Source organism: Cryptotermes secundus, unplaced genomic scaffold (assembly GCF_002891405.2).
Source record: "Cryptotermes secundus unplaced genomic scaffold, Csec_1.0 scaffold120, whole genome shotgun sequence".
NCBI classification, from domain to species: domain Eukaryota; kingdom Metazoa; phylum Arthropoda; class Insecta; order Blattodea; family Kalotermitidae; genus Cryptotermes; species Cryptotermes secundus.
Genome location: NW_019742442.1, coordinates 845,207 through 860,534, shown reverse-complemented (window position 1 = coordinate 860,534; position 15,328 = coordinate 845,207). Strand labels below are relative to the sequence as shown.

Genomic DNA, 15,328 nt, shown 5'->3' with positions numbered 1-15,328 from the left:
GTATTAAAGACATTAGCTATTTTTTTGTTCTCATGGATTATATCTATTTGAAGTAAGGAGTTAATCTTTGTTACAAATTGCATAAATTGTGTCTTCTCAGCATTTAATGATAACATATTAACAGTAAACCATTTATTTATGTCCTGAAAAACTTTATTAATAGTATTACCAAATGTTGTTGGATTAAGACTTTTAACAATTATGCTAGTATCATCTGCGAATAAGACAGCCTCAGCGTTACTTTTTATTGATTTTGGGAGATCGTTAATATAGAATAAAAAAAGCAACGGTCCTAGTATCGATCCCTGGGGAACTCCATGCTTTATAATTCCCCAATTAGAAGAGGACACATGTTGGTTATTTTCTAAAATGACTTTCTGATACCTACCTTCTAGGTAGGATTTAATTAATTTAAGTGCTATTCCTCTTATTCCATAGTACTCTAGTTTAGTTAGTAGAATGTTGTGATTAATACAATCAAATGCTTTACGTAAATCGCAAAATATACCTCCAACCATCATTTTATTATTCAGTGCCTTTAGTATTAGATCGTTCAATCTATAAGATGCTTTTACTGTTGATGCTCCTAATCTGAATCCAAACTGTTCCTTTGTTAATATATTATTAGCTTCAATGTGTTGCATGAGTCTATTGTAAATGATTTTTTCAAATACTTTGGAAAATGAGGTCAGTAATGAAATTGGCCTATAATTAATCATATTTGTACTGTCTCCTTTCTTGAATATTGGTTTCACCATAGAATATTTTAAACGACTAGGAAAGATTCCTGATCTTATTGATTTATTACAGATATAATTTAGTGGAGCACTAATATAGGGAGCACTAATTTTTAAAATCCTTGTGGAAACCTCATATAAATTAAACACATTTATAGTCATTTTTGAATCATGCTTCCCCATGCAATTTGTGATGGATAGGGGGCATAAAAATCAGTGGATAACTGGTGGAATAAAAGTGTCGTGTAGATGTAAAAGATACCTCTACATAATAAGTAGAGTAACTCATCATATTAAAATGAGAGAATATTACTCCTGTTACTGTTCCACATTAAGAAGAGTCATTAGAAAAGCTAAAGAGATGTACTACAATGAAATGTTAATGAAATCCACAAATAAATCTGAAATGTCTTGGAAAATTATAAATAATGAAATTGGTTGTGTAGCTAAAAGAAAATCTGTTCCAGTGGAGTTCAAAAATGGTGAAACCAAAAATTGAAATTAATAAAGCAGCTGGGTTTTTTAATACCTATTTTATAGATGCAGTGGAGAAATTAATTAGTCAATATCCAAAAACTGAGGTCAGCAACAATAACTAGTCTTCCCAACAAATTTCCTGAAATAGTTAATATTCCAATATCATTGTCAGAAATTTCTGGCATAATTTCATTACTAAAGAATAAAGCATCATGTGTCAGATGTCCTTAAAGTGATGAGCAGTACAACACACGCAATCACAAGGGAAGGACACAACACAGCACACAATATATACAAGAATATAGGAAGAGTACTCCATAGGAGAGGATCGACATAACTTGCGAATTTGAAGTACGACATATAGATGATAAATCTTGAAAAGTTTTTAATCATTTTATAAAGGAGACATGATGGCATACAGTGCAGTGGTTTGACGTAAATAAAACTACACCTGAAGATGGCACATTAGTGCCAAAACATGTAGTGAGGAGAAAAGTGAAATTGTGTGCACTGTAAGATGGTTGGTACAAATACACATCATGAGTGATGATTCTCATTGTGTCTGCATGTATGCAGAAGCCTGTTCCCATTTACATTGTTGCCACAATATTTCGTTATTCCCAATTTTTTTTTTAATGAAATTCCCATCTGTAGATACCCCAAACCTGAAAGTACTTGACAGCCTGTCATGCTTTTAAGATCTTGTGTCTAGCTATGTAACTTCCTTCACTGAAATGAGTGATAGTGAGTGCTTGTTCATGGATTAGACTGTCATTAATGCATGTGCATTGTCTCTCTCTATCTAGACAGTCGGCTCAAAGATGGCGGTAAGTTTGTCAGCCTTACGCTCTGGCCGCGCTTTGCTCCCCAGGAAAATTATTTAATTAATTTTTGCACTCATTTCTCTTAGAGTCTTAGTCGATCCCAGGACCATATTGCAGCTGGAAGGATTAGGTCAATTTAAAAAAATCCAACGACCTCATCGGGACTTGAACCCGTGACCTTGACCCTCAATGTCTCACGAACCTATGGGCCTTCACCGCCTGTTACAGGGATAGCTTTACTTTTTTTTACTTACCTTCTCTAAATTATTTTATATAATTATTAAGACTGGTTCTGGGACATTATATTATGTTGTCTGGTAGAAGTTCGCCAACATTTCAGATGAATATACTGCTTCCACCTTCAAGGCCAAAGATCGGCAATTTCTTGGTATCCTCTTCAATCCTGAAGATAGTGTCATTTCATTCTATTGAAACATCAGGAATCTTCTACCAGACTACATGGTGTCATATAACAGAAGACAGTACTTTTCAGTCAATGGTGTGACAATTGTATATAATTATTAACCTGTTCATGATATATTGTAGTAATAAATGAATGACTGTGTTCAGAATTGTGTATCTTGCAGAACATACGAATATGTTTCTTGAATGCAGGTACTATTCTCTAACTCCATATATAGTCAACCTGTAATGTTCAATAACTGAATTACAAGTGATCATCAAGGATGTGCATTTGTTTATGTCAGGATTAAACTTGCAGTGGAGAGACTGTAATTTCAACCTTTCCTGTGTCACAATAATTTACTGAAATTGCTAAGTCTTTTTCACTTTTTTCACCTGGTATTTCAAATTTTGTTGTATTTTTCCAACCATCACTCCAAAACAGTAAAAGATCTAGTTCAGCCATCTAGTATCACTGACAGGAACTAAAATAACAGCATAAAAGCATGTATTGATTGATTTACTGATGAAGGGTTGGGTCATACTGGCCCTTACACTGTGACTGCCATTTGGTCTTCAGTGTGTCCCCCATATTAGTCATCCCTCTAGTAGTCCCACACTTTAGATGAAATGCGGCACTATTAGTAGTGTAAATGGATGACAAATTATGGAACATATTGTATATGATATGGAGAGGCAGGAAGGCACTCACAGAATTTGTGTGAAATGACATGCAAGGGAAAAATCCCAAGTGGATCGTACATCGTATATGAAATACTTAAGATGACTCACATTGCCACCCCGTAGAATTCATGCTTAGCTGTGGATATAGCAATATGAACATGTCTTAGTATTTCATGATATTCATGTTTTGTTTTCTAGTTACCCCAGTTGACAGCCCGATTGCCCAGATGAGTGGAAGCCTCAGCAAACACTGGAGGAACTTCAGAAAATGGTTCACCAAGTACTGACACATGGAAATTAAGTCCAGCATCCATCAGCATCAGCAACACATGGAAGAATGTTGCAGGATCTTTATCATGCTCCCTGCAGCATGAAGAAATGATCTCATTGTTTATTAAAATATTTTATAATTTGTTATATAATAGTAATGTAAAACTATTTTTTTCTGTCTAGCTCTTTACTTCGTGTTTATAAAATGTGACTCAGCCTTTTTACCACATCAGTGTTCCAACATCCATGATGTGCCATGTATTATATTGTATAATATTGATGTAGTTATGGTTATTAAATATGTTAACTGATTGAACTGTATGATTTACTGGACAATGGCCTTCCTAATTATTTAAAAATAATGAAAGTGGTTCTCTACTGTCCTTTAGAAAAACATATCTTACCAAATCTTATTTCAGAGCTACATTACCACTTACCACCTGTGTGGCCAAACTAAATGGAGAACTGTGTTGTCTGAATCTCTCAAAGGTCCCAGTGAAGGGAACTTCAATGGAAAGTAGAGGACTCTACATTTTGGAGCAATCTGCTGTTTCAGGTCCTTGGGACGAAAATCTGGTTGCAACTTGAACTTGCTTATGGAGTCCAAGAATGAATCTTGATTGTACTTAGAATTGAACAATATAATTTCAGCCACAAGACTGAAAGTTAAAATTACAAACAATGAGGACAATTGTAATTTAAATAAGCCCTCTATAGGATATATACCTGTCTTATATTATCATCAGGGGCCTTCATAACTTCAGTCCTTACCCACAATAATCATAATTCAGTTCGTGTTTATTTATGTGCAAACTTAACAGCAAAGAGGCCAATTACAAAGTTATCATGAATAGATACACAAGAATAATTAAAGAACAGAATACAAAATATGATAGTCTATATTAATTACAAAGAGAGTATGAATAAAGATACAGAAACGAATGCACACAGACAAAACCACAATTGAATTGAATTGAATTGAATTTATTTACATTCTATAAATCCTAAGTAGGTTAGTACCTTTGGATACAGAACAAATCAAAAGGTTACATACATAAGTACAGGCAATTTTAGCTTAAAAATTAATATAACTTAATTTTACATCATTCTCTATTTACATTGAAGTATTCATCTAAAGAGTAGAAGGAATGAGCATGTAGATAATTCTTTAACTCTGATTTAAACTTTTTAGTATCATTGCCCAAGTTTTTAATACTTTGTGGCAGATTGTTGAACACTTTTATGCCAGTAAAGTAGACTCCTTTTTGATATACTGATAAAGTTGATGAGGGTAGGTGGAAGTTATATTTTTGTCTAGTATTCATGTTATAGACATCAGAATTTAATTTGAATTTATCTTTGTTGTAAACAACAAATAAGAGAACAATGTGACAGCGAAGAACAATTTGAGTTTCAAATAGAGCAGTATACAATAATAATAATTGAATTCAATTCTTTATTATTTCTGTGCCAAGTCAGTAGCCACAAGGCCAATTACAGACAGAGCACAGTGTAGATACAAGTAATTACATAATCACAACATAAAGACAAGGACAAATTACAGGCAAGCACTGGAGGAAAAAACATTAATGCAGACAATAAAACAATAATAATAATAATTTCATTAACATAAATCTAAGTTGTTTTTGAGAACTGAGAAAAGAAATATATAAATATTTAATTGAGAAATGAAAAGTATAGATATTTAGAGAGGATAATAGTAATAATTCAGTTTAATTGTTGTTTATTGTACATGCAAATAATAATAGTAACAGTTATACCATATTTAAAAATCGTTTGAGGAGAACATTCCTGGCTCCAAATACATCAACATCCCTGCAAACAACATTAGCAGCTGCTGCACATCTAGCAGAGGGACAATTTTTACATGGGGAGCAAACATTGAACAATACAAAGTCTCTGATATACTGAGCAGGAACTTGGAGACCAACAATTTCCAGAACAGAAGGGCAGAATTTCAAACCAAAGTAAAGTTGAGTAAGAAGGAGAGCATTGAGGCGATGTCTCTTAATACATAATGTATGCAATTAAACTCCTCCGGAGCAAGAGAATAAAAGTAATGGACTCTGCTTGATGTGTTCGAGCTTATTGGCATCATTTGACATAATTGAATTCCAGACTACAGACGCATATTCAAGTTTAGATCTAATGCAGTGTACAATCTGAGCGTACAATCTAGAGATGAATATTGAAAGTAATGCTATCAACTAGACCCAACAGTTTAATACAATGAGAAATTTTAATTTACCTAGTCATGGAAATGTAATTTAGCATCTATAAGCACTCCCAGGTCTTTTATAGAATCGGTCCAGGCTATGGACGATTGACAACAGTTTATAATCGTAGATAAGTAAGTTGGTTTTCCTGGAGAAGGATATAACTTTAGTTTTACTGATATTGAGTTTCATGCAGTTAGCAATGCACCAACCTTGTACAGAATTAATGCCAAACTGAAGTAGATAGCAGTCCTGAGGAGAACTAACGGGTTGGTAAATTTTGATATAATCAGTAAAAAGTAGTAGTGGGCGACTGCATCGCATATGTAATTAATAAACACATTGAAGAGAAGGGGTCTCAAGACAGATCCCCGAGGAACATGAGAGAGAACTTCAAAAGGTGAGAAAAGAACATCAGAAACACGGGCCTGAGATTTCTGGTTGGATAGGTATTATAGGTATAGGATAAGCTTATGAAGAAGAAGAGAATGTGGGACGAAGTCAAATGCATTACTCAGAAAAAAATAAATGATCTTAGCTTGTCTCTGAGAGTCGACTATAAAGGAAATAAAATCACTTCAAGTTACCAAACTAGTGCTTGTGGATTTAGTTTTAGAAAAGCTAATTTTAGATTTTAGATAGCGGGAAACATGGTCATGAATAAATTCAATTAGTTTAGAAATTTAGTCAGAGGGGATATAGGCCTATAGTTGCTAACAGAGGTACTTTTGCCTTTTTTGAGAACAGGAACAATTGCTGCTTGCTTCCAAAGGGGGGAAAAATAATGCTGAGGTAAGATTAGATTAATGATATGTGTAAGAATAGGTACAAATTTATCAGTACAACACTTAATAATGAATCCAGGGATATCGTTGACTCTAACAGATTTAGACGGTCTCAGGTGCTTAAACCTCTCAATATGAGCTCTGTGTATTTTTTTTTAGTGACTGCTAGTCTCTCCCTAAGCTAGCAGACATTTCAATAACAAAGAGTGGGAATGTCTGAAAGACAAAATTAATGAACTTGAAACACACAGTAAGAACAAGAACATACATACAGATTTACATACAGGAATAAATGAATTTCAGAAGGGTTACAAATTTAGAACTACCTTGTTAAAGGATAAGAATGATGATCTACTTGCAATTTTCTGCAATATTTTGAATAACTGGAATAGTACTTGCTTATGTGTAACATAGATCTACTTCTGTAATAGACTCTTCTCAAATCAGGAACCAACTAATCAATATAAGTTTTCCAGTGGTTATCAACTTGTAAATAAAAGAATTTTGCCTTTACGAACTCCTCTGTATATTCATCACTATATGCACTGTTCAGTGGTAAGTGTAGTGAATTATTTGCTATAAATATTGTTATTTTTCTTTTACCTAGATCCAGACATGCTTTGTTTGCACAAAATCATTTACTCATATGAGAGAGCTCTGTTTGACAATATACAGAAGTTATACAAATTTTTACTATAAATTATGACACTAGCGTCATTAGTGGATATAATGGTTACTGATAATGTATTTATTGTCGGAAGGAGGTTAGTTATAGATAACTCACAAATCATATTCACTTGAACCGCCCGAACTTTGCAAGATGAACTTTAACCTTCTGTCAGTAGATGGCAGGGGAGTATTTTCCAGCAGAAAGAGTTCTCGTAGCTGCTAGCAGATTGCAGGAGTATTAATTTTGTAGGTAGTATGTTTGCTGATATTTACCGCTTTTAACGACTGGAATGTACCGGTAATAAATATATCACTAATACAGTAATGAAATCTTGCGTAAAATGAAAGAAATTTTAAAAACTGCAATTGCTCACGCATTTTCATCTCCAGCCTAACTAATGTTATAAGAACCTAGTTGTGTGAAAAAAGGTATTGGTAACGTTGGTGACCCTGCTTCATGCCCGTTCATGCCTATGAGCTCGCTGGCCGTTGTGGAAGTTGTTTATACGGTTTTTGCAGTCTTTCGCGACCGCTTAAATTTGCTGTACTGTAGTTGTATTGTGGTTTGTGACTGAGTTGGTGAGGGTTATGTTGTGATTTTGGTGAAGTGCTATAGTGGTCTGTGAAAGCTGAGGTTAATAGCACAGCGTTTCTCTTTTTTGGAATTTTAGAATAACCCAAGTGTGTAGTGTGAAGCAGGATAATGCCGAAGCAAAAGTAAGTTTTGTCTTAGAGTAAGAAGGCAGTATTTCTGATTCGTATTTCATTCGAATATTCTCATAAACTTGTTGAATTTACTATAAGAGAGGTATGATACTTTATGCAGGACATGAATTGAATAATATAAGGCCGAAATTTTGGAACACGCTTTTATTCATTTTATTCTTTAATAGAGGATTTATATGACTGTAACTTAATATAAAATGAACGTTTTCAGTGACAGATGTGTATTCTTAACACTTATATAAAACTCCCAATTTGATTTCAATACAGTGTAGCATAGGTTCTGATTATCCTATAAGAAACAGATTTCGGATTTTGGATTTTAAGGTTTTTTATAACCATTTCATTTTAACCCAAACTTTCGATTTTGGTTCAGAATATTTCACATCTGCGAGTTTTAATACTGTGTTTGACATCGGTTTTCATTCATCACTGGCTCTCAGACTGAAACAGAGACCCATAGTTAGCAGGGGGAAAAACAGAACTAGTGAGACTAATGTGTAAAACCGTCCTTTCATATAGGTAGGTGTGTGCTTAAGTAATATTTCTTGTGTTTGGTAGGAATGCTGACATCTTGTTTTGATTTGAAATGTTCTCCTTAGCAGAAGAGACCTCACACGTATTCATCCTTCATTATTGACTGTATTGAATTGATATTTAATATTGATTAGCAATAAATGCACATGAGAACTCTTCTTATGGACACAATTTCTGTTCATGTTTCGTTGTTGTCTTTGGATTACGATGATATTATTCTAGGGTTCTTTTGGCACTGTGCGAATTATTCAGTACCGATTTTCAATTTGGCGGTATATGGAGCGAAATTAATGCTTGGTATTTCAGTCAAATCCACACAGCAGTTGACGTGACTGCCTTGGATTTTAGCGAAATTTTGTAAGCCTACAGATTTTGATGAGTAAGTGATGAATGTGAAGCGTTTCCTTTCTGTTTCGGTTAATTTCAAAGTTACTGCTTTCTGAAATACTAAGTTTTGCTGAGATTTTCTCACAGGCTGAATCACCAAAATCATATAACTCTGGCATATTCTTGTACCAATTTATACCTCTTAAGCGGGGCTTTCATTTGGTATGCCACTCATAATGTTTTAGGGCACAATGAGAGTTTGACCTTGACTTTTGCTTAAATCTGTATCCTGATTTTTGCACGTTTATTTGTAAAACTTTTTGTGATTCTATAAGTGTATTTTTGGAAAATGTCATGTTGGGTCATGAATTGGTTGATGAGGTGTATATTTGTTAACTGCAGGTTACATACATATTGTCACATCGTAGTGATGAGACATGGAATTTGGATTGATAATTGGATTTATTGAACGCTTATAACTTATAACTCATAACTAGAAGTGACTGTAACACTCTCACTGGTCTACATACTCTACAGAATCACTACAGTAAACGCCAAGTCTTCTCAACATGTTAGTTATTGCTGGGTAGCGGTACAAGTCGAAGTCATAGTTACGTTATGACCCAAGGTCAATCGGCCAGTCTATCATGGTGTCAAGCACCCCATCAGGGGCCCAAGACCAGATTTTTATTGCTGTCAGTTGCTGGTTTGTTTATGTGGGGCGCCAATCAGTCTGTCTTGGTTCCAAACCCCAAGAGACCCACGACCATTATATTTTTTTTTCAACCGAACACTTGCGGTCATAGCCCATATTTAACATCCTCCCTGACTAGAGGATGGATTTGTCGTGTACAGTTGCTCCTGGCCCTCGCCAGCGCAGTCATTCTAAGGTCAGAGTCCCGCGGTACTTATGACCACATTTTACTGTCTGAGATTCGAGACCCCTCCACCCTGGAGTGCCAGGTCCCCGTATTTATATCCCCCAGGTACATGGTGACCCGGTTATACCCCCAGGCACTGGGTTCCCTTTTCTTCGCCAACGACTCGCAGGGCCACAGGTATTCGACCTCACCTACATATGGCATTCTCACAAGTGGCGGTTTCAAGTCAAAGTCACATTGCGACTGACGGTCAGTCAGTCAGTAAGTCTTGGTGTCGAGCCCCATCTGGGGATCATGACCAGATATTAATTATTACCGTTTGACAGTTACGGTTTTATTTTCGTGGGGCGCCCTCTCTGACGAGAGGACGGGTCTGTCTTGTGCATATGCTGCTGGCCATTGCCAGAGCGATCTTTCTCGGGTCGGAGTCCCTTGGGACTCGCCACCATATTTTACTGTCTCAGATATGAGGCTTCCCTTTTCGTCGCCTCCTACGACTCGCAGGGTCACGGTGGAGGTATTCGACCCCGCCTCCACACGGGTGAAGTGGCGGTTTGATTCCTCTACCATATTATATAGCCTTGGCATGGATCGCGTAGAAAACAGTGCTTCCAACAGTTCCTCGATTGTTGTGTGTTTATTTGTTGCTGCGGAAGTGCGCTTACTGTGACGTTGTCTAGCAACGGCCGTCTCTTGTTTAATTTTTCTGACATTAAATTGTCATGTCACAATGTTACTATTGGTCACTTAGGTTTAAGGTTACTATAGGCCAAAGAGATAATACGGCATTAATAAGAAAGGCAAAAAAAAATCTGCCAGGCTTATTCATTACGAGCGGGAAGCTGACCACTCACCTCCAACTAGTGCCGAGGTAAAGAAAATGTGGATCTATATATCCACTCCCCCATATGCCTTCATGGCGTAGTGCTTAATTACATTTTTTAGGCTTATTCATTAAGATATTGAAATTGTTTTTTATTTTAGTATGGGATATTATCTGTAGGAGTAGATATTTACATTATTTGGAGCCTGGTTTCAAGTTCTTCAGTAGTACAACAGGACTGTTGTTCACTGAAAACACATATGCAACCTGTTGCAGTTTCTGGCTCCACTTTTGTAAGCACATCTGAAGCGTGAACCTGTGAATTGGGCTGTCAGTAAAGGACAAATTAGTTACTTCACTTGCTTAAACAATCACTCACTAATTTGTTTACATTTGTATCACTCGGATTTCCGGTAACTTAGCGTAGTTGGTTGAGGCACTATGCTACAAGCCTGAAGGTCACGGGATCGAATCCCGATGAGGTCATTGAATTTTTTTCCATTTACCTAATCCTTTTAACCGCACTATGGCCCTGGTGTCGCATACTAAAAGATCTAAACTTGAAAGATGTGACAGTTAAAGTGAATTCAGTGTTTGAACCAGAAGTAGCCCTAAATGCGTTCAGACGGCCGACGAAGCGGAAGGATGGTAACTAGAGGAAAAGTGGAAGTGCAGCAGCGGTTCCCACACCTCCTTACGAAATTCGTGTTATGGAGGGATGTACCCAAGAAAGAGAAAGAGAGCCGATACAAACAGTCCCTTCACTCCATGGCTGGTGGCAAGGCACGATTTTACAAACTGTACTGAGTGTTGCTCTTCTTTCCCCTTCACATTCATTTCATTCTAACTCTGTGCCATTTTCTCACATCCCACAGAAACATCCGCACTACCGGAATTAACACCGAAACAGATGAAACAGCGATATATACACACACACATACTTTCTATTCGTTAGTTAATGATTTTTTTTTTTAGAGTTTCCGGCATAGAGAGGGAGACAGTAGATTCATAGACTTTTAAATTTCGTAAGAGCCCCACATAGCTAGAAGTGTTAATGCGCTTGTAGTTTCTGACGGCGATGTGGAAGTTACTTTCCTCGTGCTAGTGTTAATTCTCAAGCCAGATGGAAAGAGACCACTAGGAAGACCAAGGCGTAGGTGGGTGGACATTATTAAAATGGATCTTAGAGAGGTAGGATGGGATGGTATGGATTGGATTAATCTGGATCAGGATGGGGACCAGTGGAGGGCTCTTGTGAACACAGTAATGAACCTTCGGGTTCCATAAAATGCTCAGAAATTCTTGAACAACTGCAGAATTGGCGGCTTCTCAAGAAGGGCTTAGCTCCGTGAGTGAGCGTTCATTCTCAAAACTTGTATTGTACTGTATTGTACAGTGACAGGTTTGCAACATATAGAGCTCTTGAGAGGAAAATATTAGTGAAAATTGAAAAATAATGACCACTTTGTGGATCGTCGTCGTCATCATCTTAAGAAGTTCTTTTTGGTGGTGGTGGTAGTATATGTTTAACCAGTGGATGAAGATGCTGTTGATGTAGAATATGTCACAAAAACGGTATTGTATCTAGGGAATTTGAAATAACGGAATTAAAAAAAAACATATTTCAATAATATTATACAGGGTTATTCACGGCTTAATATCTTAACCTCAGGAGCTTATATTTCAGGTAATTTCCAGTCAGAAGTGTCATATAAATGTCTTATCGTGTATGGAGCAATGGATTTTGTTATTTATTCGTTTTATTGATTTTATTAATGTACGAGTATCAACATCATTAGGAGCAGTGGATATTTAATATTCAAGAACTCTTTGGATGTAAGTCACGATAACTTCGTGTTGCTGCTATGCATGTTTTAGCAAAATTAGAGCAGTTTAGAATTAAAAAATAAATTGTTATGTATTATAAACACTGACACATTTTTTCCTAAGATTTCCAAAATTGAACATATTTTGAAGTTTCATAAGTAGTAAGAGGTTTTCAAAATTTCTGAACCGTTCTGATTGCCAGCATGTATTGCACCCAACGTGTTTTAACCGTGACTTACATCCAAATCAGTCTTGAATATAACATCTGTTTGTTGCCATTCCTGACGGGAAATAACCTCGGTATAAACTCCTGGATTTACGACATTATCCCTTATATGAGATAGAATACAGCAATAAAAAAAAGTACTTACTAAAACATGTGGTACACAATTAGAAGTAAAAAAAAAAGAACGAAAGAAAATTTTGATGTCGAATAGTTTTACTAAATTTGTTATTTGTTAAAATGAAAGAAAAATAATGGACATTTTACATAAGCACTAAACTGAGCGCGCCTCAGATTCAATCGAACTAAATTTGCCTAGAAAAATGAAGTTTTATATCCAGTTTACTTTACCGTAAATCTGCGTTCGAGATGGTCGAACAAAAGAGAGTGAACGACCCAGCATTGTTAACCGCTCTGAATATATACATTTTCAAACATTCAAATTCAGCAATGAGCAGTGATCGTCTGAGCACACTCGAAGAATTTATAGGTCTGCATGTTTGTAAATATGTTATTTATTGTGTAAGATTTGAGGCTTTCACGGCGGTGACTATGAAGAGAGCAGTCTTTTGGGATTTGGCACCGTCTATATGTGGTGTTAACCGACGTTTCGGAGGAACGTATCGCCTCCATCTTCAGGGTAGAAGCACGCTTTTACCGGTTCTCACGGTCTCTTCGTTTGCAGATTTCTTATATTTTTTCTTCTACCCTGAAGATGGAGGCGATACGTTCCTCCGAAACGTCGGTCAACACCACATATAGACGGTGCCAAATCCCTAAAGACTGCTCTCTTCATGTTATTTATTCCTTGGCTGTACGGTTATCAATGAACATAGGCCACCTCTACGTCGGGTGACCCTTCTTGTCCATCGTATGTCCTTTTTCCTTCACGTCTTCACCTTCATCGTACTAAATCATTCTCCGCTTCTTTCCGCCAATGGAGTCTGAACCATTTAATGCCTTTGTTCGGAATAAGCCGAGCGTATTCTAAATACCAAAATACACCACGTTGCTTTTATAACCGTTCTGTAGTTGTTTCTCCAAATTATTCACCTGACATCCATCGTTGAATTTCTTGGCATACATTGTTTTCGAGATGGGGTTATTAACCTCACACCCAACCCCCAACCTGGAAGACCACGATCTACCTTGTATGTTGTCTCAACCTGTCTATCATAATAAGAATGGGCATGACATCGTTGCGTGTCTTATGTGAGTTTATGCTTTTTACGTATAACGTGGGTGAATGATGGAAACAGTTGGGACAAGCAGAGAGATTACTTTGTGTATGTGTAGCTACTGGTATTGTGCCATATGTTTTTTTTACAACGAGTGTCTTCGTTGTGAAGAACAAAGCAAAGAGAGCGATTCAAGGTATAAATAAACCTAACGAGCATTCCATGCATCCGTTAAACTGCTCTTCATAGAGTCTGCATGTTCAGGGACATGTTTGTAGGGCTGTGCATGTTGTTTTCTCTACGATCTGTTTTTGTTTCTGTAGTGCGTATGAGAATATACTTGTGATTCAATTAAATTTGCAGTTACTTAACATCTGCCAGTTCAGTGGAAAATGCTGGAGGAGAGATACTTGTGATTATGTGTGGCTAACAAGTAAAGCATTATGTATGATTTGAGGTTCTCACACCGTTGATTATGGGGAATTCTGTCTTCTGAGATATAACGCCGTATGTTCCGGTGAAAGCCGATGTTTCGGAGTAACTTCGCCTCCATTATCAGGCCGGCCCTCCTCGGTTCCCATTGATTATCAGAAGAAAAGAGCGCACCAATAGGAGATCAGAGAAGAGTGACTTTGCTGGGCTCTGAAAAGGGCCTCTAGTGCAGACATGGGATCGTAGGGAGAGGTTGTGAGCGTGTGTGTGGTGAGCTGGAGAAAAGTCACATGCGTGGGTGTGAGCATGCAATGAGAGGTAAGAAGACGAAGAACGAGGAGTGAGGCCGGGAAAGGAATGTTCAGGGTTGATGGGTGCCCTCATAAGGGTAATGTGCCCAGACATACGTGGCCTAGTGGGGAATCCTGTGGGGCGGGGTTCGTACGATCTTGCATGGAGCAGGTGAGGAGTTTGCATGAATTGTTTAGGCAGAAGCTGCGCTCCCTGTTCGTATTGTTGGGCTGAAGTTCAATTTTAGTCTCCTCCGCGATGAGACGATTCATATGTCTGGGTTTTGTGGAGAGGATGCTGGTGTTATGGAGTTGGATGCGGTGCCCCAAGCAAATGCTGTGCTCTGTCCGAGTGTTCTACCCGAATATGCCAACGGTGCTCCTTCAACCTGGTGTCGATCGAAAGGCCTGTTTATCCGGTGTAGACCTGGCCACACACAGAGGATACTGTTTACGCTTGGTGTTTACACCTCCAGGTCGCCCTTTACCAGCCACATGTTCCCGAGTACACTGCCCTCATCAGGGCACCGACTCTGCCTTCTCCGACCTCCCACCCCCATATAGGCAGCCTGAGTAACACTGAAGTATATAGACATGTCAGGCTGTGGAGCCAGATCCTGAATATAGGCAGCTTGAGTAGCATAGAAATATATAGGCACGTCAGGCTGTGCAGTCATCCTGAATAACGGCATCCTGAGTAACACCGAAGTATATAGACATGCCAGGCTGTGCAGCCATATCCTGAATATAGGCAGCTTGAGTAGCATAGAAATATATAGGCACGTCAGGCTGTGCAGTCATCCTGAATAACGGCATCCTGAGTAACACCGAAGTATATAGACATGCCAGGCTGTGCAGCCATATCCTGAATATAGGCAGCTTGAGTAGCATAGAAATATATAGGCACGTCAGGCTGTGCAGTCATCCTGAATAACGGCATCCTGAGTAACACCGAAGTATATAGACATGCCAGGCTGTGCAGCCATATCCTGAATATAGGCA

At 37.5% G+C, this 15,328-nt stretch overlaps 2 protein-coding genes across 2 annotated transcripts in view; one reads left to right on the top strand and one right to left on the bottom strand.

The window, feature by feature from the left end:
- Positions 1–3,318: 3,318 nt before the first annotated feature.
- LOC111873068 (glycosyltransferase-like domain-containing protein 1) lies at positions 3,319–13,490 on the bottom strand. The gene is made up of 3 exons (XM_023867454.1): positions 13,480–13,490; positions 3,832–4,053; positions 3,319–3,487 (listed from the first exon to the last, which is right to left on the bottom strand). The coding sequence occupies exons 1-3, from the start codon at positions 13,488–13,490 to the stop codon at positions 3,319–3,321; spliced, it is 402 nt and encodes a 133-aa protein (XP_023723222.1).
- The window catches only part of LOC111873083 (mitogen-activated protein kinase-binding protein 1), a 254,773-nt gene continuing 246,995 nt past the window's right edge, over positions 7,551–15,328 (top strand). Inside the window, exon 1 of the mRNA XM_023867486.2 lies at positions 7,551–7,802. The gene's annotated coding sequence lies outside the window, so the exon portion shown is untranslated. The remainder of the gene's footprint in view (positions 7,803–15,328) is intronic.